At 41.7% G+C, this 25,964-nt stretch overlaps 1 protein-coding gene across 3 annotated transcripts; it reads right to left on the bottom strand.

Moving 5' to 3' along the window:
- Positions 1-877: 877 nt before the first annotated feature.
- ZFX (zinc finger protein X-linked) lies at positions 878-25,541 on the bottom strand. Of its 3 annotated transcripts, XM_075097101.1 has the most exons (8): positions 25,340-25,538; positions 19,318-19,406; positions 18,301-18,867; positions 9,382-9,531; positions 9,044-9,187; positions 8,817-8,951; positions 6,180-6,320; positions 878-4,713 (listed from the first exon to the last, which is right to left on the bottom strand). In XM_075097101.1, exons 2-8 carry the CDS (start codon positions 19,376-19,378, stop codon positions 3,527-3,529), a joined length of 2,385 nt encoding a protein of 794 aa, XP_074953202.1. In that variant the 5' UTR covers positions 19,379-19,406; positions 25,340-25,538; the 3' UTR covers positions 878-3,526. The 3 variants fall into 3 exon arrangements, with proteins under 3 accessions (XP_074953202.1, XP_074953219.1, XP_074953211.1); XM_075097118.1 differs by lacking the exons at positions 18,301-18,867; positions 19,318-19,406; positions 25,340-25,538 and adding an exon at positions 17,129-17,194; XM_075097110.1 differs by lacking the exons at positions 8,817-8,951; positions 9,044-9,187; positions 9,382-9,531 and having other exon boundaries at positions 25,340-25,541.
- Between the last annotated feature and the right edge of the window lie 423 nt (positions 25,542-25,964).

Below are 25,964 nucleotides of genomic sequence, written 5' to 3'. Positions count from 1 at the left end.
AACTAACCGGACCAAATATCCAGACGGTATCTGGGGCAGCTGACACGCCACCGCCACGTTGCACCCCCTCCCTTCCGAGGCAAGTGCAGAAGCCAGTGACACCCAACAGCGCTTCTGCCATTAGGCTGGGGGTCAAACAGGGTGATAAAGCGGGATGGCCTGTGCCGGAGGAACTACCACCGATCCGTTCCCACATGTGCAGTTTAATTTAAGTGGGCTGAAGCATTCGTAGAGCAGTGGGAAAACCAGCCATAAGCCCTCTGCCCTCAGCCCCGGCAGGAAGCAGCGGGTGAAGGACCAGGGCAGGGCGGTGACGAGGGGCAGGGACCCAGCCTGGCCATCTCCCTCCCTGAGCTACCCCGCGCTCACCCATCCTGGCAGGAGGGGAAGGGAGCCAGGCTCCCGCCGGCCCAAGGGCAACGGCGGCACCCGTGGGGGAGGGTCACACGCCAAAAGGAGAGGTGCTGGGAAACACATTTTATTAATTTAGATTCAGTGACAACAGTACCTGTCATTCAACTCGAGGTTTGGCGGGGGCTTCCTGGGACAGCATAGTAGCACTTAGTAGGTAACCACCTTGCAGAACGACATTAAGGCACTGTAAGCAGCTTAACAGACATGAATCCTTTAAGACAAAACCAGGCATTAAAACGGGTTCCGAAGACCCGCCGTCCAGCCTTTGACTTTCGTGGACTTTCTCATAAAGGTACGTTTCAGCCAAGTGAGGGATCGAACCCCCCGCACCCCGGTGCAACACAAAATGAGCTGAAAAACGGGGAGCAGAAAAAAACAGCCGAAGTGCACTAGAGCTCGAGGTGACCGTGTCCCTTGCACAGCGCTCGATCTCAGTATTGGCATCAAATAGACTAAACGTTCATTAACAGGAAAATATCTTGAATTTTATTTTTTCACGTTATTATCAAGTACACAATTACAATAATGTCACACATCCCTATATGATTCTATGTATTTTGTTTTTTTCTTTTGTCTTTTTTACAAAGTGTACAGAGGGAAGGACGTATACAATATTTAACAGGGTATTTTCTACAGAACAATAATTTATATTATGTCCTTGTAAAAATCTGTACCTTTTTTAAACATTAAACTGAAACATCCATTTTATAGCATTTGCTAAGCAAATTATTTAAGAATTAAAACTAACCTGTAACTAATGTCAGTACATTAACAATAATTTCATTTTCTCTTTATACAGACAAATACATTTTACAAAATCCACTTGACCAAACCCTTAATTATTAAAAAAAAAATTCCAACATTGTGCTTTAAAAAAAAAAAAGCGTGTATGGTTCCAGGCTACGTAAGAGAAAGAAAACATGTAAAACTGTGTTCTTTGTCTTTCAGCTTATTTAAAAAAATAAAGTTCAAAATGGCTAAAATCCTCGGCAATGCGATGGGAATTAGTATGCAGAGTTTGTACACTTTTTGGGATTCTAGTTAGAAAACGCCTGAACGTAAGGGGGGGGGGGCGGAAAAACAGAGTGGCAGGAGGGTACTCGGCAAGATGCGAATGGAGAATCTCTGCTGGGTTTTACTGCGTCTGGTTTGGCAATCGGTAGGCAACAGACAGACAGCCACGGCCGCGTAGGAAATCCACTGACTTCACCGGGGATTTCAGCGAAGGCACAGCGCAGCACACTAGCTATTACACGCTCAAGGTTCACAGCCCCTTAGTAGCAATTATACAAGAGCACGTCGGACAAGCCTGGGGCACTGTCAAGCAGGCATCGAAAGGAAAAAAAACCATTATGCAACAAAGGTAGCGACGTGGCATTCGACTCTCCTGAACTGCAAATCGCACGCGAGTATTTCGGCTTACAGTGAAACAGACCGGCAGAGCCGCAGGAGCAGGGCTCGGTAACAAAACACAACACAAAAGGCTTAGAAGATGCACATCCGAAGGGGAACCTTTTTCCCCGTCACCCCAAACCTGAAATCATCACTAGAATTCCCGTTCGATCTCGACAGGGAGTTTGCCTGCCTAGAAGCAAGAGTCAACTCCGGGCCAGGCTCTGAACCCTTTCCATTACCGTATGGTGGGTTACAAATCTATCCCCAGCCAGCAGGCAGCTGGGTCCGAATTCTGCAATCCATCGTCAACCCGCGGCTTTGGCAGGAATCTGAGCAAGGGGAGCGGGGCCGGCTCCTAAAATCCGGCAGTAATTCAATGGTTTGGGTTTTCTGCTCCACAGTTGGCGTTAAGGTACAGGACTTTGTGCCCAGTACCTTTATGCTGCAGTTAGCGAATGATAGGGCACTGTTTTAGAATAGTCTTCGGGTGGCAAAACTGCGTATAATAATTGTAACGTTCCCCCAGCTGTTTGTAAACAGCTTAGGAGAACTGGGTTAATTCTGGATACTGTACTAATTAATAAGTGGCAGCTTCACACAGCCGCTAATGGCTTAGGAAAAATATTCAATTTAGAAACGGTTCTGTTACTATCGTTAAGTTACTTTTCTTATTAAGGGTACCTACGTTAAAACACCTCTACTCCGTATTAACGCATCTGCTCCACTCCATCCCCCTCTGAAACCCTCACTGTAAAGATCTCGTTTCCAAAATCGAGGCACCTCTTGGTCTTAAATTTTATTCTAAAACAACTCACAACAACAATGTGACTTGAACCACAAACTGTTCTTGCGAAGAAATACTAATACACGTAAAAGCAGTAAGTCTGAGGTACGTTTACCGGCACGTACAGACAGTGGTGGTCTATTAACTCTGCAAATGGAACAACGGCATTTTACGTTTCCAACATTGAGACAGCAGAAAATTGAGAAAAACCCAACTCCTTTTGTAACAGGCAAAACCTTTCAAAGAAGCACAGAACAATAAACAGAATATTTGAGCATACTTGTAAATTTGCCAGAGAAAGGTAACAAATGCCCCCAACCACTTTTTAAAAATGTTCATCTCTGAAACCTGAATTAAAACGCAGAACAGCTTCCCGCACGGAAGAGCCAGATGAGTAGCTCCTCAAATGGAAAACAGTGAACCTGCCACAAAGTCTGCATAGTCAAAACAAGACAATCAGGCGGGCCCTAGTGACTTTATCTCCAGCATCACAAACCCCCATTTTATACACACCTCTGACAGCTTTAGCAAGAGAAATTTCATATTTTTAAAATTCACGACAAAACTGCATTAACATGGACACTGTGAGTATCAACGAGGTCAGTAAGATAAATATACTTAAATAAACTATTACGGTTGAAAAAGTAAGAGACAGGGTTTACTTTATTAAATGCAACTTTATTGTTGCCATCTTTTCTTCATTTATTAAACAAACTGAATAGAATTCAGAACACGCTATTGAACAAAAGGTATAAAAGTCAACTAGAAGCAATAATCCTATTTTTATACAGCAACAAATCAAATGCACAGTATGTTTTTTTGTTGGGTTTTTTTTGTGTGTGTGTGATCGCAGGTGATTGGCTTTAAAATAAGCTAACTGCCTGAAAGGCAAAATTCCTTTACAATTCCAGCCGTAAGTCTGCGAAAGAGACTTTAAGGCAGCCCAACATCTTTATGATGCCGCATAATGTGCTGGTTCTTCTCTGAAGGCCTTCGGAAACCCTTCTTGCAATACTCACAGCGGTGAGGGTAGTCCTTTGTGTGAATGGAAATAACATGCCGTTTGAAGCCTGAGGCGTCTGTAGTGCTATACTCACAGTACTCACATTGATAAACTTTCCTGCCGCTGTGTGTTTTCATGTGTTTTTTCAGCTCGTTTTGCTGCCTAAAGCCCTTTCTACATCTCTTGCACCTGAATGGAAGATCCTTTGTGTGAACTGAGAGTATGTGGCGACTCAGAATGAACGGATCTGCAATCTTAAAGTCACAATGTCTGCACTGGTGCAATTTTTTACCCTTGTGAGCCGCCACGTGTTTTTTCAGTTCCGAAGGCCTGTGAAAGCCTTTATCGCACATATCACACTTATGAGGATAGTCTTTCGTGTGGACTGAAATTATGTGTCGTTTCAGATCACTCGAGTTTGAGCTCTTATGGTCACAATGCAAACACTGATGTGTTTTACTTTCTTGATGCATAAGCGTGTGCTGCTGTAGCTCTTTGGTATCTGAAAAAGTCTGGAAACAAATATCGCACTTGAATGGCGTTTCCTTACTGTGTTTAGTCTTTACGTGAGTTTTCAAGTTAGAAGAGTCGGCAGATCGGTATTCACAATATTGGCACTGGTACGGTTTTTCACCAGTGTGGATTCGCATGTGCTTCTTGAGCTCTGACGGATGGCGAAATCCTTTGCCACACTCCACGCAAATATGAGGAAAGTTCTTGCTGTGGACAGCTAAAAGGTGATGACTCAGTAATCCTTGTTCTGCTGTCTCATAGTCGCAGAATTTGCACTTGTGCATTTTATTAACTCCTTTGTCCCTGTGCACCATCTTGTGAGTAAATAACGTTCCCGCGTGAGAGAAGCTTTTCCCACACTCGTCGCACTCAATAAGCTTTTCTGTTTTGTTGGTCAGCTTATGACTCTCCAAGTGGTTATGTAAACTTATTTTTTTATTCGTAGTGTAATCACAGTCTGTGCATCTGTATTTCTTCTTAGTAAGAAGGTGCTCCGGGTGGTTTTTCATGTGCCTTTTCAAGAAACCTCTAGATTTAAACTTCTTTCCACAAATCATGCAGGGGTAGACTGTCAATGGATGACCATCGGGGCCAATGATTATTGCTGAAAAACAACAAAAAAAACCCCTTCCTCAGTATTATACACAACAATATTACACTTCGACAAATGTCGTATTTCAGCCTTAACAATTAGTTGAATTGTTTAATAAGATCAGAGTCGGACACAAACACTACGCTACGTAACAAAGAAGCTTGTTACCGCGTTAGGTAGAAGAAATCGAAGGAATGACTACTTTCATTCATTATTGTTATCAGGAGAAAGGAAATACTGATTTTTGATGGAGACAACCAAAGCAGCACCCAGCTGTTCTTCACCTCAAGTAATTCTACTCTGAAGAATCCTGACAGAGATCACACATTAATCACAAGCAGAAACTGACGCTGGTGCAAAGAACAGCAGCCAACTTGTTAAACCAAGTATTACATAGTAAGCACAGCAGCACGTGATCATCTTTGACTTTCCACGGATCTGCTGATAATCTGGCAGTTTAACCACCTACCACTGACTACCATTCACATGTCCCCAAACTAACACCTCCTTCTCGTGCCATCTGTCAGAGTTACAATCTGAAGAGGTACCAAGGAGGAATCAATGAGAACACATTTCACACATGGACACCTCAAAGCTTTGGAACTTATTTGCACTCATCCATCAGCCTGATTTGTTTACGCATACTAAAAAGCTTTTTCCAAAAATGTTTTAGGACGAGCACTGGCTGGGTAGCTGGAAATAGAAAAAGCAAACTTTCAGATTAAAACTCGCCTGTTTTACTAACTCAGTGCTAAACAAAACACAACTCCTACAGATAAGTCACAATTTGGAAAGGCACTCCCAGTATCATTCAAGACAAGGCTACTAAAGAAAACACTGATATGCTCTTTCAACTTTATCAGGCCAAATAAATCATTCAGACCACAACACAGTAACAGCAGAAACCAAATAAAGCCAGAACAGCGCATCTGTTCCTACAGATTCAAATAAGAACATGGGCACGAACATCAAGGCACCTTATTTCACAATTAAAACAGAAAATGGAATGAAAGTTACACTATCTACTGTAACATAATGGCTGGATTTTCCAGTTACTTATTGAGCTGATATAATGAAATGGATTGTTCTATACACTTCCAATAAAGACAAAAAGGGTTTTTAGAAAGTACTATTACAGAATACTGTTCTCTAACATCACCTTTAGAAAAGTTACATTAAATGTTAAAATTGGCGTGCCAAGTTAAGTATACAGGTTTTCAACCTCTCGCTGACACTGACTTTCTTCTATCAGAGATGGTTCCCTTTAAAACATCCCCCACGATCCAAACCAGCTATGAATTTAAAAACTTTAAAATCAAATATGCACTCATTTATGATGCAGAACTGTGCAGTGACAAAATAATTCCCAAAATAATCACTGTTTTTTACAAGACATTGCACACCCTACCAGGAAAGTACATCTGTTCATCGATAAGCGCCTAGAGGAAGGAGAGTACAGCCAGCCACCAGATACTCACCTGTTTGATACTGCCTAGACTCAGGTCTCCTTTTTTTCTTTGGTTTTTGCTTAGCCAGTCTCCCAAGTCCAGCTGACTCGTCTATGTGCAAAAGAGCACTTGCAGTGCCATTCCGACTTTCAATGCCATCATTATTATTACCTAACAAGATAAGGTAAGATGTTACCTACCATCACCATTCTACAGATTATTCGAGCAAACTCTACAATGATAATAAAATAAATCATAAAAATATTATCTGGACATTTAATCAAACCATAATAATGTCTAGGATGAGCTGCAAAACTTCTCTTTATATTACTTCTGAATTCTGTTTGATTTTATGAACCTGGAAGCATTGGTTTTGTTAAACTAATTTTACAGGAACTAATACTTTCCCATTTCACAAAGGGTTCTCCTTCAAATGCAGTATTTTTTGCATTTCTCTGGTTGCTAATTACACCCAAGATGTTTGACATCAGCAAGCAATAGCATGTCACGATATTTACTGTGGCCCATTGTCTTCTCAGTCCTGAATGTGTGAGCTCCCATTCACTTCTGGATACCTGAATTCACCTGACTGAAGTTTCTCACACGCCAGGTTTCTGAACTGGAACTGCGACCAAAGAATCGTTCTGAACAGCCCATAAACTTGCACACAAAGCACACTACTTACTATTTGCACACCTTATGCTTTAACACTCACAAATTCTTTCTACTGGGAAGAAAGAGCATGCTCAGTATTATATAATAGAAACAATCTTTGCTTCACAAAGCTTTTTCTTTAATACACAAATCATACCACTGGATGTAAAACAAACATGAAAATTACCAGTAAATGTATCGATATATTCAGGAAGGTATTTATTGGCAATCAGCTTAACATTGGTGCTGTAAGGGTATAAGTAAATTTTAATAATATATTTTGTGGTTAAGTATTCACTTGAATCAATCGAAGGCGACAGTTCCTAGTGAAAGCAAAGCACACAAATAAGACAGGAAGATTGAAGTGGAAGAAAACGCAAGATACTCAATAGCTGTTCCCTTTGTAGAGTGCTGAGAATTCTCATGATTAATGTAAGAAGACTCAGAGCCAGGAACAGGCATGTGCAGAGCCTGAAGATTCTCATCTATACTCTAGCTCAAGTGCTGACCAGCAAATGTGGCAACTGACAAACGTTGAGAACAAAAACCCATTTCACATCTTACGCATCAGAAGTTGCAACAGGTGCACAAAGAGTCCTTCTAGAGTGTAACACAAAACAGGCCCCAGACACCTTCTATTACTAAAATAAAATTGCAAAAACTTTCCAGAATGTAAAGCACAGTGGGACTGGGCTTTGCTGTAATACAGCAACAAAAGAAATTTAGCATTTTAAGATGCCATTGTTATGAGCTCTTAAACCCTCTATAAGCAGAGGAGAGTTCTCAGAAGTGCAGATGACAAACCTCTGCCATTTTCATGCCTTCGTGCTTCATTATTTCCTCCCTTCCCCACCACCTCTCACCCTGCATGTTAGGTTGCTTACTGCTGACAATGCAATGACTCCACTGTTTCCCACATTCTTAAATTCTCCTTTCAATTCTATCTCTCTGTTCCTAATACACTCTGCTCGGTTTTCTCCTCTAAAATCACTGAATGTTCAGTCTACAATTGTTGTTTCAAGTTCACTTAATTTCGTTTTTAATTCCCGCTCAACCTGGCTTCTGTCCTTCCCTTTTCACTGAAACTGTGCTCACCAGTATACAGTCAAAGATAAGGCTCTGGGTGCACTACTGTCCATCTCCTGAGCAACTTTTAACACATGCTGCTCCCTGAAATCCTGCCCTCCCTTGACTTATGTCCGTGATTCCAGCCCCCATCACATTCTCAGCACTTCCGTGCCGTTTGTTTGCTGGCACCACAATCCACATCATGGAGACAGATAACCTAAGTTTTGTCCTCTACTCCACTGTTTCTTCTGCTTTGTTTATTCAAAGTATGTTTAGAAGGAGAACGGGGCAATACAGAAACATTTTTAAGAGGAGATTTTGGACTACCAGCTCACGGAAGTTTTGGAAATCAGTCTGTGCGCCAGTTGGTTGTTCAGGTTCAAGAAACATAGTTCTGCATGCTGGAAATATTCTCAAGGTTCTGCTATAATTTTAAGATGCCTCCCTCCAGCCTCTCTTTTGTTAATAAATTATTTCCATTAGTGAAATCACACATTTGTATGTTCCTTCTAGAAAGCATTTAAATCAAGCTAGAGGTCAGTGTTGCTTTTCACCATTACACTGAATTTTACATATTCCCATCTGCTTCCCCCCCCAAATAAAAATATTCAGTTCTATTCTCAAGCCAGTTCTTACTGTGTCCTGAAACTGTGAAGGGCAGATGTACTTGAGATGCAATTTTTCAGCTGAAAGCGCATGTACCTCCCCTTCTATGCCATGAAAATGTGAAGGAAAGCGCCTGTTAAAACAGGAGTAAGAAGCAGCCTGCCTTACAGCTTCTCTCTTCTTCTCTTTTTAAGGCTTATTATGCCAAGAAACCATCCTTAAACTAAAACTTTAAAAACAAACACAAAAGCACAAATACTCCACTACCCTCCAAAAAACAATCCCCAACATTTTGCTGTAGACAGTGTCACCAGGAAGAATTCTTTGAGTTTTACCTACCATAAGCTGCTGCCCAAGCTATAGGCATGAAAGTTTTAATTTCAGTGTCATCAATTTGCTGTTCATGGGCCACTGCTGCATCCTCCTCTCCTACAATCACTTCCATATAAACCTCATCAGCTATTTCTGCAACATCTAAGAGAAAAAGAAGTCAAGAAAAAATTAATAGGAACACTGCACTGTTGAAAGTGAAAATCCTTGTTCCCAAATGAAAGCCACCTACTTACTTAAGTCTTCATCTTCATGCTGAGAATCATTTACAGTCATGTAAACCATTTTCTCCCTTGGAATACGAATACTGCTATTTTGATCAAGTAATCCAACTGCATGGTCATTCTCTGGCTCGCTCTCCACAATGTCTACTGTGCCCCCTAATTAGGAAGACCAGAGCAAAATATTTTAGATACGCTTTGTTCAAATTCTCTGCTAAACTGCAGAAAACTGAAAGTTTGTTATTCTTTAACATTAGACCCACAGCTCTTTACAGATGACTTGAGAGAAGCCACAGTCTCTATGCAAAATTTCAAATGTCAGGTTGGAGTAGTCTAAAATGAGCTTATTTTACCTAAATCATCTTCTCCAGGATCTGCTTTGAATATATAGACCTTGATGACTTCTGGACAAATGCCATCCACTTTACAAGAGCCACTTTCTGACTCTGCTTCCATGGTAATTTCAGCAGAACCTTCGTGTTCTATCTTACCAGCATCATCCACTACAAAAACAAGTTATTACAATTATCCAGTCATATACAGACAGACATATATGAAAGACTTTATTACTTTATTACTCAAATTTGGAAGCAGTTTACAATTACATTGTGATAAAGAACCTACCCATAAATATTTTTTGCATATCCTTGAAAACAACAACGAACACAGAAATAAATTCAAGCCATATCTTCTGGTTAAGGGGGAAGTGCAAGAGTGCTGCAGTGATATGACTAAAAGCACGAGCACCACACCAGGCAAGGCTGATAGGGAAATGGTGATCTGCAGCAAGATGATGGTAGGAAAAAACTGCACATTTGTACTTACTCTGTGGCATAATTTCACTTATTCTGTTTTAATTGCTTTCTCCTTCACAATTAATAAGCTATTGACTGGTTTTTTTTTTTCAAAAGCAGTATCTGTTGCTCAACCCTGCCTCTAATGCAAGCCAGTCAGAACTGGTTCCTTGCAAAGCAGTGTTATTGATGCTTCTTCAGCTGACTAGAGAGGAAACCTAAATGAAAACTACAGCAAGAAAACCCTCCCCTTTCCTCATCCACTCAACAGCTGAGAGATCGAGCACAGTGTCAAAGCACGGCCGTGATGCTACAGCATTGGTGAACCTATTCAACTAGCTGTTCGTGGTGCCCTTACTGAAAGGGACTTGCACTGGATTTTATGCTGTAGCCCGATATACTCTCCTTATTATTGTCTCAAATTTTGCTCTCCTCCTTTCAGAAGTGCATCGACACCACGCTTCAGTTTGAATTGCCATAACTTGCCTAGGCCTCCCACATAAACATGGCTAACAGCCAGCTTTATGAGGAACACGTATCTGATTTTTAAGACATACTCCTCAGAGGTACACACTCCCCACCCCCCCATCTTTACCAAGCGTGGGTTTTCGAGAAATAAATACTAAATATGCATTCACAAAAATTATATCCAGCATCTCAAGACCTTCAGAGAATCTCCCCATTTCAGATGCCTCAGAAGTTTAAGTGTTGAGATTATTTAAGAGTTCTTACCAGGATGGCATACTTTTGTAGTTTGTGACTTTGTGGTTGATAAAGTCACTTTTGGAGGCTGACATGGCTCCCTCAGAGCCATGCATAACTTCAATTCATGACAATAAGACATGAAATTTATACTAAAGGAGGCATAAGAACTGTCCCATAAATGCTGTAGAATTTTTAACTACCATGCCTAGCACAAAATATTTAACACAGCAGGCTCATTTTACTGGCAGTCATTAAACTACCCTCATAATTAAATCATAGCTTTACTACTCAGTAAGTGCAACTCTTCCATTTACTTTAAGATCTACTTAAAAAAAAAAACCGCTCAAAACAGTATTACTCTTATTTTCCTGCCATGAAGTCAATAAATTAGCCTTTAAATTAGGCAAACTAGCACATGTTCTGTCTCATGTATCAAACAACTGTATTTAAGTACAATTTCTCAGACATCATTATTCACAAAGAAATATGAATAACATTAAATTATGAAGCACTAAAATAGATTAGTCTGTCTCCTCACCAAAAGAGCAGCAGAAAAAACATTACAAACTCTTATGGCAAGTTCATTATCAATGGCCACCACACAAGATGTTTCAAGCAGTATGATGTTTAAAAAATTATTTTGTGCCACGGGACAACATAATATTTTGTAGCTGAAACCCCAAAGCATTTCAAAAGTAAAAAGCTTAAGATGTTCTTTTGAATCACGTTAACAACGTGTCTCTGCAGTATGTATATTCACTTCTCGAGCAGACTTTCATAAATTCTTTGGCATATGCATGAAACACCAAACGTCACTGGAACTCTGACAAAAAGAAAACTTGCTTTCATTCCTACACTAGATTTATGTAGTTGTTCTCCTTTAACTTGGCTGTTTCCAGTGTCACGCACGTGTACTTGGAAGGCTTTCAAATCAGCGTAGACTGATTTTACACTGCTGAAGCCAAAGGGGAAATCTGCCACCAAGCTCAACTGATGCTGGAACATACTCAAGGAAGGAAAATTATGGCTGAAGCAATCAAAGAGAGAACAAACCTACATGTACCTTGTGAAACAGGCTGGTTTCTTTTAACCAAAACAGTTTTTTACCTCCATACATGCATGGAAGTATCCATTGATAGCATTCACACAACAGAAGAATTCTAGATCTTAAAAATATGCTCTATGTACTCTTTGAAGCAAGTTCTTCAAGGTTCAAAGTCATCTTTTAAACAACATGATTTTAAAAAATTCGTTATAGAATTTAGTTTATCCCCGATTTTCTTCTATATTCAACAATGTTTTCAGAATGTAACAACTGGTTTAAGTATTTTTAAATGGCACCATTAAACTGTAATGAAATTGATGTGTAGAAGTATTAGACCAACTTTCTTCATCCAAAAGGAAAAAAAAACCCAAAAAACCAAAACACTCGACAGGTGGTAATACTTGAAAAACTAAAGTCCTTGAAGGGCTTCTAAAGTAATAGCATTTGCAGTACAGTAGCAAACAGGTAACAGGAAGAAAAGCAGGGTTGGCAGAAAAAAGGTAGGAAAAAAGATTAAAATCAGAAGAAGAGACAAAAAAGGCGAAAAAGAATGGGTATCTATCACACAAAGCACCATTTCCATGGTATTTTTTTCCTACGGCTACACAAGCATTTTTCTATACTGATTCAATGATGCTCTGGCAGCATTTATAAAATTTGATTTCTGTTTAGCACTTTCCCTATGTTTCTGCATTCTCCACATATCTCAGTCTCACAATCAAGAGAAAATTATATTCATAAATACTTGACTGATCAATGTTTGAAGTTGGAACTCTGATGATGTTTGAATTTTTCATTCAAATTCACAGCCCATCAAGTGATCCCACAAATACCATGCATGACTGAGATTCTCTCACATTGCTCCTCTTTGAAATTACAAACAAAAAAATCAAAAAAGTACTTTAAAGTATTAGTTCAGCTTATAAGAGATCACTTCCCTTCACGTAAAGATGCTGGGCAGTTACTGAACGAATCACAAGTCACATGCTAGAAAAAAGTTCAGACTAGCATTACTCCAGTGCTGTCATACCGTGTGTCTCCATTTAATTAAATATTGACTGAACACTTAAAACTTCAAATGTATGGGTTTTTTTTTCCCCTCTCTACTAGCTGGTAGCTTTACTTCAGTAAACAAGTGGATTTGGACTAGAGAAAAATTATTAGACACACACTATTTTACATAAATTGCAAGAATGTATTCTACAGTTAGTTTGCTGATGTTCTTCACAGACTTCACTGATTAGAGGAGCCTGCTCTTTGCATACTATGAGCTGCAAGAAGCAACTAAAAAACGTATGTACTTCTCCAATGCCACAATAATTGTTTCCATATAAAGATAATGCTTGAATTTTTATTAAAAGCACAAACGGATGAGAAAAGGGTCACACAACATGAAAGACGTGGCATATTTAAAGCCTGTCTAGTTATAATTTCCATCACAAGGAAATCAACAAAGAGAAACCAACAGATAAAAAAAAAAAATGAGTAAAGCAAAGAAATAAAACATACAGGCAACTCTAACAACAGATTGTTTTATATGTGTTCTATTACGATGGCAGCATTTGTCTCCTAGAAAATACCACATCTAATTAAAAAAAAAAATCACCTAATGCCATAACATATAATGTCTAACCAACAATTATCTTCTATATCTTTTTCCCTCCTATTAAAGTATGTCAATGGCATTTTTGGGACAGAAGCTCCTCTGCATTGATAATAAAAACAATATTTAAAACACAGCTGAGGCCAGTTTCCCTGCATAGGAGCATAAATGCTAGCCCAAGATCCTGCATTTGCTTAAATGGTACATCTTTTGTTTAACCATGACACATACACTTTGCCCAATAAGTTGGTTTTAGTTTTTTGTATCCAGTATCTAACAGATCAGCAGATAGAGACTTTGTAGCCTTGCAGTCTTTGACTCCTAACTAGAAAAGTGCAAAATATCTATAACTCTTTATTTTTTAATGGTTTCCATAAGCTTTTACACTTATTCTTTCCTACCACTTCTCCTCTATATGGGATTAATGAGGAAACTATAAGGATTGTAAAAAATAAAATTCACTTAATGACTAAGAAATCTTCCACCTTTTTCAAGCACACACTGCCCATTGCTAAATAACACACCGAAACAAGTCTTACAAACATTCTAAGAAAAAGCCTGTCTCTACACCAGTTTAACAGATCTTAAAATCTGTCTGTGGAGCAATTAGACGAGAATCATCTTTTTTGTCAGCCTTTATGTTCTCAAGTGATTCTCTTTGCTGCTAAAAAAATGCATATCACCGTACACTTGCTTGCTTACAAAATAAACAACCCTATTTAACCATTCTTAATAAAAAAGGCCACTGCTTCTGTTTTCTCTAAAATAGATTAAAAGCATGTTGTACTTCCCAGACAGATTTTGTTCAGCTATCTGTGATAGAAACATTTTACTTGCACTTCACTTGATAGTAGAGAATTCCTAGTCCACTGAAGGAGTTATTTTTACCATCCAGTTATTTCTTAAATGGCAAAGCAGGTTTCCTAACGTGTGAGGAAACAGAAATCTGGTTTGTTTTGATTTTAATGCCATTGCCAGTACACATAAGCAACAACAGCATCTCAAGCTCCCCTCAGGGCAGCAATCTAGCAAAGGAGAACTTCCTGAGCTCCAAACTGGTATCCTACACTTGTCCTTCTCATCCTGCTCTCCACAGCACACAAATCAGACTAAGCCCTGAGGCATCACTCAGCCCAAGGGAACTTTCATCTCCCTTGCCTCTCACGGTGACCTCCTGAGCAGCCTCGGCTGCAACAACTGTTGGTGCCATTCCAGTGGTCAGGCACAAGCACGGCAGCAAGGTCTACCTCACAGAAAGAAAAATGTGATTTCCTTCATCTTTAAGAGCCTCCAGGGAAAAAGAGAGGTACTTATTTGTGTTAAAAAAGCAAATAAAAGCATTTTGTTTTCTTGACTAGAAGTCTACTGGATGGCCCTAATGAAGGCATGAACTTTATGGCTTCGTTGATCAGATCCATTGCTTTCAACTTAAACATCCAATAAGGATGAGAAAAGATAGGTTTCACCTAGACCTATGAAAAGATGCAATGATTATTCTCTCTGAGTAGCCTGGATTCTGACTCCTGTAATGAAAAGTGTTAATTCAGACAGAAGAAACAAAAGACACATCTAACTCAGAGCAAAGACATGGATGGACGCAACACAGCCCCTGTATTTGCAAACGTGATGTGACTTCCTAAAACTGCAGGTTAAGCTTTGCGAAGCTACTCTTCCCTCCCTCCTTGTCAAATCTCCCTTGTGCCTCACCAGTTTACTGCAATTAAATACAAGCATATCAGAGTTCAACTTTCTGTCTTATGGAACAAGTTTATGCCAGAGGACGTGTCTTACTTTGCCAAACTGAACAAAATCAGACAAGCTAAAATCTTCATTTCCACCTTATGGCTAGGCACTATTTTCCTTGGTTAGTAAATGCTGGGGGGTTTTGTTGTTGGTGTTTTGACAAACACTACCTGATCTCACCATTCCTGTTTCACTTACAGAGAAATTATTTTCCAAGCCTTAAAATTTGCTACCAAATAATTAGCACCAGCGTGAGCCAGAACACAATTTATCCTTTCCTGACCAAACTCATGAAACAGCTTGCTATGGCATATGTGAAAGAATAATTAATTCGTCAAACCTTCTTGATTCCTTTTCAAGTTACTAAGTAGTAGCAGTTCGCATTCTTTGTTGAATGAATATCTGATTCTGCTCTGTCATAAGTGTCCTAAATCTACCATGGCCTAAAAATGAAGCTTGAGGGCAAAGACAAATTGTCCAAGAAAAAAGGTGAGTACATCAATAAGTAAGTGATAATATAACCTGTGCCAAGAAACATTAACTTGGAATTGAAAAAAAAAACAAAGGCATATCAATGTAGGAACTAAATTAAATCCAAATGGGAAAAGAAATATTAAAATACTGAGTTTATTGAAGCAAGGTCACAGAATGACTGTGCTCCACAGGGACTGTACTCTTTGAAAAGACAAACCAGTCGGAAACGAAGAAAGAAGGTAGAAACACAACATTAAAAAAAGTACACATAGATCAGTCATTTCAAAACCGGTATTTTCAGGACAAAGCTAAGAAAATTATCAGAATTTTAAGGAAATCTATGTAGACTCAGTTCATTAGGAACAAAAATTGAAACACTTAGAGCCACAAGACAGGAAGAAGATGGCAAAAAGATTTTGCCAGTAACTTCCACTGAAGAACACAGACTGAGAAACCTACACAAAGTATCACCCCCTGCTTTGCAAGTGACTAGATAAAGAGAGGCAAAAGCATCCTGGAGAACACAGTCTAGCTCCCAGATCCGGGAAGCACCTACATTTGGCTACTGTAATAGCAGAGAAAATTACATTCCAACATCTGCCCCAGCAGTTCAGGGAGATTTGCCAGAATCGGGCACGAATTTACAGGTCAGGATGAAAAACCAAAAACTAGGCTGACGTTACTACCTGTTAAAAACCATCTAAGTTCAACTGCAGAACCGAGAGAGTCAACCAATCAATAAACACATATGCTGCCAATGCAAAAGAAAACCAGAAAGGAAATTAATTTGAATAATGTTTTCCATACAATGAAGAGACTATTTGGCAAGATAGTCTACTTGATGGAAAAGCACTAGACTCTGACTTCACAACCAGAAGAACCTGTTACGCAGGCTTTAAACACAGTAGGTGGTAATAGGGAACTTCCCTTTAAAATGAACTGCAGAACATACTTAACATTTTAAACACAAATAGAAAAGATGCATATTTTGTAGCATAACGTTTGTTTTAAATGCTGGCTTATTTAAGGTTCTGAATCTAAACAAAGTACATTGCAAGACTATCAAGAGGTTTTTTATTTTAGATAGAGTATGAAACTGCAGAAATACATTACTGAAAATGCAGAATATCCCAGCACAACTGAATAAATAAATTCCTGTGTTTTCTGCCAGTTACCGCCTGTTGGCTACCAGTACATCTAAGAAGACTTCCTACCTGGGTGGGTATTTTAGGGATCAGGCAATATGGCACCTTCCAAGACATTCTGTCCTCATTCAGCCACTGGCAATGGTTGAACAGGACACATATCTACCCACACCTCTCACTTGAATTTACACAGACACAGTTTGCAAAGTGTTCCTATGACAGCAGCCTCAGAGGCCTTACTCTGCTGCCCATGGTGCAGGATAACAACCTGCAGGAGAAGGGTGAGCGGAGAGACAGGAGCAACAGCATCTTGAAGAGCCACAGTCAGTGATAAGAAACAGGTAAGGATCACCACCGGAGTCTTTACACAGTCAGGCCTCAATTATCCATAGATGGATTATCCCCTTTACTGCCTAACTATGCTGCAGGTGCAGAAGTGTTTAAGCTGCTTTCATCTGATCTAACTTGGGTCCAGAATCAGAAAGTTATACTGTACCATAATGTACAGAGTGCATTTATAAATATATTGTTATCCATATTTTGCATTATCCCATTTCATTGTTTTCCCAGATAATAGAGAATTAACTGTACCTCATATAAACTCAAAACATGGCTGCACAAGGTTACTCAAGGAACTCAAGAGATGATAAATTAAGAAATGCAGTGATCCTAGGTAAGGAGAAGCAACATTAAAATCCATAAGTACAGGATATAAAATTAAAACAAGTTATTATACATTTCAAAAAAGCGTCCAAAGGAAAAAAAAAAAAGAAAAGAGGTAAATAGAGCAGAGCATGAAGTATGCCTCATCAATGGAGTAATTTAATGCTAGACAAAACTGAAGTGCCTGAAATGGCAATTAAACAAACCAGCCTAACAAAGCCTTTCTATTTCTACGACACACACGTTCAGCAGTGACACTCTGATGTTCCTTGGTGCTGCACTGAGTAAGCATTATAATAGGTAGCATACTTAGAGTAAGCTCTAGCTCGCACAAAGAGATATCCTCAGTAGAAAGAGCACTGATGATATGCTCTGTTTTTCTCCATCTTCTACTTTAAGTCTTTTGAAATATGATTCAAATGGATTGTGCCACTGTTCCTAAGGGAGATTAAGATATTCACGGTTGCTTCTCAGCTATGAGCAGCAATAGCTACTCTTTTTCTTAGCAACATACCTCCATCCTTTGCTTAATCAAGAGAAGAAAACATATCCTAATAGCAAAGAAAACCATATTGTTGCCTGTATCTAACTATAAGCGGGGTGGAAAGGGTGGGGACTTAGCAAAAAACAAACCAAGTATAATAAATTGTCATTTGGATTCCGAAAAACAACAGGGTTTTTTTACCTTCCCTTTTCCATGAAATAATTTTGTTTTCTTAATGTCTTGGCAGTAATCTTAGTAACCTGCACATACATGTGTTTTCAAACTATGTCACACTTTTCTTTCAGTTTTTACGAAGTATATGGCATTTAGTTTACTGGAATTCTTACTCTTTTGTTCTTATGCTACAAAATACTACAGAAATCATTTATAGTCAGACATGCATTTGCCAGTATTTCTCTCCATTAGCCTCACCAGAATATTTAGCTGGTACATGTTCCTAAAGATACCCCCATCTGAGCACATTTGTGAGATCTGCAGTTCATTAAATAGTACCAAAAATTTGAGTTTGGTACTGTCGTAATCCCTCCCACATATATTTCAAGCACCACCCGGGCCCATGTCATAAGAATTTTGATGGCTTTACCCAGACACTTACAGGAAATCATAAGGTAATCTTCACAGTTGCCCTTCTCATCTTGATGTTCCACAGGGATTCCATTGGCATCGATCACTGCCTCTGATGCACAGTCTGCCACCAAGACTTCTTCAGAAACAACATCTGTTCCCAGAGTATCAGTGACAATATCTGCTTCTTCCACATTATCATGAACTACATGTTCTACATGTCCAACTTCAGGTACATGCATTGACTCACTTGTCAGTACATGTTCTGGTATAGACATTGCTTCTGCTGTTATGTCAGAAGCTAGAACATCATCTGGGACAGTGCAATGAGCCAAAGAAACCTCTTCAGCTACGTCTGTGTCCAGCACTTGTTCAGGAATAATGACAGTTTCAGATACATCTGGCTCCTCCATGATATCTGGGCACTGAACATCCTCGATAACAACATCCTCAATGACATCTTGGATTACTACAGAATCTGGATCATCAGGAACAAAATTATGCACAGTTATATCTGAGTCGACTACATCTGAAACAAATACTGTTTCCTGCACTTCCACAACAATCTGATCTCCATCCATATGTCCTCCATCAGCTCCTGAAAAACATAATTAAAATAGCAGTTACATTGTAAAACTAACTCAGAGGAAGTGGTTAATAATTGAAATTACTTTTGTTTTACTTCAACTTTTACACCATGCTGCAATTTAGTAGAACAGGCATAACAGCCTATAAGCAATTAAGATAGGCAGATATATAGGGAACTGATAAAGCAAGTCCTCAGTAGGTGCTAATGTAAGATGAACATTTTCTCCCCCAGAAAAGGTTACCAATTTTTAGACTCTCCTCCAATATTCAAACAACTATTACTTGACAGAACAGTAGCTCATTCATATTGCTCTGAGTAATAAAAACAACTGAAAATCAGAAGTGACTACTCTATGCAAAAGTATTGATACAGACAGTACTTTTAAGCAGAGACAAAATAAATGACAGTCAATAGCATCTAATGTGAACACTCTTCTCTACATATTATCTCCTGACAGACCTGTTGGATCAAAAAATGTGTTTGGCTCATGTGGCTGCAATTCAAGCCCATCTTCATCCATGGCCTTTAACTCTCATCAGTCACAGTGTCTGTAAAAGGTAAAGAAGAAAGGTTATTTAACTCTTATTATGTTATGAAGGTTGTCTCTGCCTGTGCACTTAAAAGCAGAAATTTTGGGTGCATGGAAGTTAACAGATAACACCTCATGACTTTACGATGGACCAGATTTCACTCAGGCTACCTCTGTTTGGGATTCCAGAAATACTACTCTAGAACACCAAACACAATGTGAACCATACGAAAATATGATTTCCTTATAATCTTACAAAGAAAAAAAAATTAAGACAAAGCTTACACAGGTTCATGCTAAAGGTTTTTTTTTTTTGATTGTGGGGAATAAGTGTTGTCAAATCAATAAAACTCGATAAGGTAAGTTGAAGTTAGACAACTAATAATCTGAAATGCACACCGCTTTTGATGTTCCTTGTATTCATACTTGGCAGTCAAGAGGAAGTTACTCTTATGTCACCTCAGGAATTGAAATCATCGGTGTAAACTGCTTCCAGAACATAACACCAGATGTTTTCAAACCCCAGATGTGTGAATATTTTTTAATCTCTTGTGCCAAGACAAAGTACCTCTTTGCTTTTACATTAAAAAATATCACCAGTTCTCAAAAATTACTAAATGTCATACTCTACCAAATTTCTTTCAATAGAATGTCAACATTTCTTCAATGAATAACAACTGAAGATTTCAATATTAACAAAAGAACCAAATGAGACCACAAAGTTAAAACACTTACTAAAACCCGAAACTGCAATCTAAATTTTGCTGCTTACGTATGTATGTGTATTACAATTAGGAACAGGCAAACCTAGTTGGGTAAAATGTGATCTAACATAAACTTGTACTACTCCCTTGCACTTAGTCCAACTAGTTTCCTAAGTGCAGGACAAGCAAGAGGCAAAAGAACGTTGCTACATGTTTCTGCTCGCATTTCTGTACAAGTGGAAGATGCAATTCTCCTTCCTCCATTTTTCACAGTCACAGGCAAAAATCTCCCCATCCCTGTGATACCTGCATAAAAGACCTAGAGAAATCATTAAGATTCTGCCCAAGGTTTCCATAAAAATCATAACCTTCCCAAATTACATCAACTAACATTTACATTAAGTCTTCATGGGGGAAACTGCTATACAAAAGAAAAAATGAACAACAGAACACAAATCCGCAACCATAATCTGTCGCAAGTGTTTTCTAGACTTCACCGTATTTCTAGCTCAACTTTTCTCAACTCTTCACAGCTAACCACCTAATTTGTATATGTGAAAATGTATTTTTACATGTTGAGGGAGAAATATAGCCAGAAACTGGACTGGAGGAAAAGCAGCAGCAGTCTAATAATTTTCCAAGGGGTCCCATATTTGTGATGTTCAGTTGGAAGGTCCCTATATTTTAAAGACAGCTGCACTAACAAATCATTGTGGTGTCCAGCTGGACATAAATCACCTCACAATTATTCTGACCGTCAAGCATTTCTGTCAGAAGCACCCACTATTAACAGGAACAGCTCGTCAGACAGATGTTTTTTTCAGAATCAACAGCAGAAGAAAAGCATTTCCCAGCCTCAGATACAAGACACAGCTTGACTGATGGCAACCAACTTCTGCCGTGCCACAGCAACTAGAACAGAATAACAAGGTTTCATACAGTCATTTAAGCAAGAATTATTCATACTGAAATGGGTTTACTTCCATCTATTCAGTATACACCTAGCCAGTCTATTACAAATATCCTTCCTATTCATCTTCTCATCTTTTCTGTGTTGTCTTCAGCGCTTAGTTTCTTCTTTTCTGTTGCTTCCTCTCCAACTTCTTGTGTGCCTGTACCTATGCAGGTGTTCATTACCTCCTCACCTGCTCATTTCATCTCCCCAGCTTGTAACTACAGCACACTCCCATCATTCACACAAAGCCACGCTACTCATCAATTTGTTGCAGAGATTGTATCAGCAATTCAGAGATTTTTTTTTTGGAGGAGGACGCAGGGGGGACTAAGGGTTGGCGGAAATAAATTGCCTTTCTCCTTGGGCAACACACATATAAGAAACTAGCACTTGCTGCCCAGCTCTCTGGGAAAAGTCAAGACACTGTTTCTGCCCGTGCTTTTGAGGATGCTATTATCATACATATTAGCCTCTGATCGGCTGGGACCTAACCAGCTTGAAGTGCCAGTTCACCACTACCTACTGGAAGAACTGGCATTTGTTTTCTCCACTTCCTGCTTTCATCACCCACCTGACCACCACTCCACCACAAATTCCTACTTCTTATGACTCATACATGGACTTTCTCTATCCTATCCTCTCCCCAAATTCCTCACTGCCTCTATGAGTGAGGCTCTCCTTCACTGTCCTTCTGTCTATCCTCTTCAACCATGAGACCCGGAGGCTGCCGTCACTACTTCCCAGCTTCCAGAACAAGGCTGCTGACGCCATCTCTTCACTGCTGCTCACTGCTGCCCAGGCTCCAGGCGACAGATGGCAAAGCCAACAAGTCTCTGTGGTGTTCATGATGGTGCAGTTTCATTATGACAATGCTACCAGCAGTGACAGCCCAGCAGACTTTCAACTGCATACTCTGTGTAACAGTGTGGCCTTTTCTGTATTGGCAAGGTCTCTTCACCTACAGGGGCATAATATGCTGCAAAACAAAGGCTCAGGTTCTACACAAACTGAGGAAGTTTCCTGGGCCCGTGGGTTTTCACTGTCTTAAAAAAGCCACAGATTTATGCTTTGGCACTTTTTCCAAAGAAGAAGAGGAAAAAACCCTACCCTTTCAATTAATGAGTTTCCTCCTCAATAAGGTTTCCCATAATGCACTTTTGTACCCAGACCCAGCCAACAAATCAATGTACAGAAATTCTTACCCCTGTGTAGGACCATAAAAAGTGCTCCACTAAGGCACAGACCCCATCTCCACAGAAACTTGCTGCAGAAAGAGGACCAGAAGAGGATACAGGCATTTAGAACAGGACTGAACTAAACTCTCTAAAATGCTAAAGGTGCCCAAATCAAAATCTGCCATGCAAAAAGGCATCAAGGCATTTGTCCATAAATGGGGGGGGGACCCCAAAATTTCCTGAAGTCATTTCAGGGTTTGAGCATTCTAACCAGTAGATGAGAAAATACTGTGTTTCTTCCCGCTTACTCTTCTTCTGAGCAGTGGGCCAGTGCAGGGGCCCAAGGTTCAGCCACACAAAGGAAGGTATACCACATGGTTCTGTACCAACCAGCGGCTCTGTGATGAAGGCACTGTTCTGCAACATGAGAAATACCAGAGCCTCTTGTTGCGAGCACCACAGCAAATGCCTTCAAATTCTTGGCAAGCACCCTAAGCTCTGTGGTACCATAAGGCTAAGAAGCAATTCCAACAGTTCATTTTTCTGCAAGATTTCAAGAAGGGCAGAAAATCCTCCCAGTTCTTTCAAAATATTCCGGCTGACACTTACCTCAGGAGCAGGTTCTGGCACCAAAGCAGTCAGAATCAATTTCCAGTTCCTGTTTGAGAACCTAAACTCTCAAAGAGAAGCAGGTGTCCAGCCGTTTCCCTACACTCAGTCCTTCTCAACACCAAAATCTACATGGTTCTTTGTTCAATTCTCAGTAATTCAGCCACAGCTCTTCTAACCACTGCAATGGAAAAAGTCTAGCCACTTAAAACCAGGTTTTATACCTCTGAAAAGAAATAAACATCTACATCTTTTACTTGGCTTGGGCCTATGTCAGCTTCACACGGATTGAGAATTAATACAACTCTGAAACACATCTAATTCCATTTATAGAGTTAGTTCTTACAACTTGACTTTTACCTATTCAGAGACTTGGCTGGTTTTGGTTTTATGAAAGGCAAAGCAATATTTTCAAGAAGAACAGATAGAAAAATATATATTAATGGAACAAATGGTATTAAGCTATTAGCAATAAAATAACCTCCTGAAATAAAAAGGGGTATTTTCTATAAATCTGATCTTGAGTACAATAAGTCAAGAGAAGCAACACAGACAGTGCACTAGTCTTGCCACATTACAAATCCTTGGCTTAACAGGCCTACCAAGTTAATCGACATGAAATAAAAGAAATAGACAAGCTGTCACATTTCAGAGAGAGGGCAACTTTAGAGTTCCTTATAAAAAAGAGCTCTAATATACCACAGAAACTGTCAGTTTCTCTGCTCTCACAAAAAAAAAAGAAAATGGGAAAAAAGGAAAAACAGAAAAGGAGGAAATATCAGAAAATCCATCCTTATACAAAAGAAATGCATAAGACAATCCTTTGCCTACTTTGCACTCCTAAGGAAAGAAGAGTATAACCGTTTATTTGGGGTCAGGGGCAGCCAACTACCCGCGCAAAAAACGCCCAAAATACCAAATATCTGTGCAGCAAAACTCTGACCCTTCACAGTGAAATCAAGCCATATATAGCAAAATTCCCCACGTCCAAGCCCTGGCCCCTACCTATGTCGAGATGACTTAGTGTACAACCATAACCAAGTTCCCATAGTGCCTTGCCACATCACATTAAAAATTGCAGCACGCCTTGCGTGTCCCAATTGGGTTAGAGCCCCGAGCTACCCGAAGCTTCGCTGTGGTTATGAGACGACTGTGGGTTCAGTCTACACTACTGCTGCAGCATCACAACTCTCCCTACATGACCCACTTATGAAGAATGCAACATACACACAAGCTCTCAATCACACATACAAAAGGTTAAAAAAAAAAAATTATACTCCTATAGCATCTAATTCTTATCTCAGAAGTTAAGTCCTGTGATTATTAGGTGAATAAAAAGAAGAATAAAAACAATGTTACAAAGGTGACGGTGTTGTCATTTAGCTGTTTATTTCTTGATGCATCTCTCAGTTTTGGCTAGAGAATCAGTACTGCTGTGTTCCTTGATTTCATTAAAAAAAAAAAAAATCTCAAGTCTTTTCCTCTTTGCTGTAGTTCAGTGGTGTATTTGCAGGAACTGGTTTAAGAAATGGGTTTTCTCCAGATTTCATAGGGATGTTGCATGTCAGACGACACCTAAGCTAATTCTTAACGAAACCTAAATTAGGGAAATAATCAGTCCCGGGCACCCCTTCGTAACTACTTTCCACTCAGCTGGGGACATCTGCAAGACAGGATAGCCAGAGGAGAAAAGAAGCAGCCAGTACCAAAGGGGGGATCCCAAGAGGGCCGGGGGGGGGTGGGGGCCGCGCCCCAGCTCCTCGCGGGGCGGCTGGGCGAGGGAGGCCGAGGGCGCACCTCACACCGCTGCCCAGCCAAGCTCCCGGCCGGCCGGGAGGAAAGGAGATGGCGTTGCTGAGGCGCCGGGCGCGGCGGCAGAAGCAGGAGGCACGGCTGGCAGCCCCGGCGCGGCCGCACAGGAAGCCACCACGGGCCGGAAAGCGCCGAGCTCCCCTGCGACTAGCTGGCTGGCAGGCGCCGAGGCGAGGAGAGAGAGGCGGGGGAGAGCGAAGCGGGGGTGGGGAGGCTACGGGCTCGCCCTCTCCGGAGCCTGCGGCCCGGCGCTGCGATGAGCGAGGCCAGGGGCTCCCCCCTCCGGCCCGGCCCGGCCTGCACCGAAGCACGGGCTATAGCGAAGCGATTAATTCAAGATGGCGCCCAGCGCCCTCCGCCTCCCCCCCCCCCGCGCGCCGCCATTTTGTCTCCTCCTCCAGACACTCTCCGAACCCCCCTCGGCCGGGCCCGGGGCCTGGCACCAACCTCGCCCGCCTTCCCCCGGGCCGGCAACCACCCCCCTCTGCTTCCGCTCCCCTCACGCCGCCGCCCCCACTGCCCAGGGCCGCGCCGGGCGTGCAGAACCCGCCGACCTGGGCCCTGCGGCCCGCTCTTTTTGCTGGAGCCCTGGCGCGGCCTAGCTGCGGCCTCCTCGGGGCCTGCGCCGCGGCCTGGTGCGGGCAGGGGAAGGCCCGGGCCGGGCCGGACGGCGGGACCCAGCCCCGGGGCTGCTTACCGTGCGGGTGGCGGGCGGCGGCGCTCGCCTCGGCGCGGCCTCTCTCAGCGCGACTGGGCCGAGCGCGGCGGCGGCGGCGGCTGCGGCGGGGCGGGCGGGCGGGAGGGGAGGGAGGGGCCGAGCTCGGAGCTGAGTGGAAGCGGCCAAGCTCCCCGGGCCGGGCCCGCCGTCAGCACGTCACGTCACTGCCCGAGAGAGACCCAGGAAAAGGCGGAAGGGAGCGCGCCGCCGCTGCCGCCCGCCCGCCGCCTCGGGCCAGCCTCCCGCCGGGGCCGCCGGGCGGGCCGGGGGCCGCTGCCGGGCGAGGCCAGGCGGCGCGGGTCGGGGTGGTGGTGGTGGTGGTGGCGGTGGCGGGGGGGGGGGGAGGGGAAGGGAGGCGCGGCGGCGGCGCTCGGCTCCCTGCGGCTCCTCCTGCAGCCGCCTCCGCCGCAGCCCAGCCGCGAAGCGCCGCTCGGGGCTCGGCGTGCGCCCCTGAAGCGGAGCGGCTGCCCCGGGGACCCCCACCCCCCTCCCGGCCCCTCCATGCTGGCGCCGCCCGGGCGAGCCTCCCCCTCCCTCCACCTCCCGACGCCAACATCCCGCGGCGCACGGCCGCCAAGGCCCGCGGCCCGGCTCGGCCCCGGTG

Source organism: Phalacrocorax aristotelis, chromosome 1 (genome assembly GCF_949628215.1).
Source record: "Phalacrocorax aristotelis chromosome 1, bGulAri2.1, whole genome shotgun sequence".
NCBI classification, from domain to species: domain Eukaryota; kingdom Metazoa; phylum Chordata; class Aves; order Suliformes; family Phalacrocoracidae; genus Phalacrocorax; species Phalacrocorax aristotelis.
Note: the sequence above shows the minus strand (reverse complement) of the source record. Positions and strands in the feature narration are given on the sequence as shown.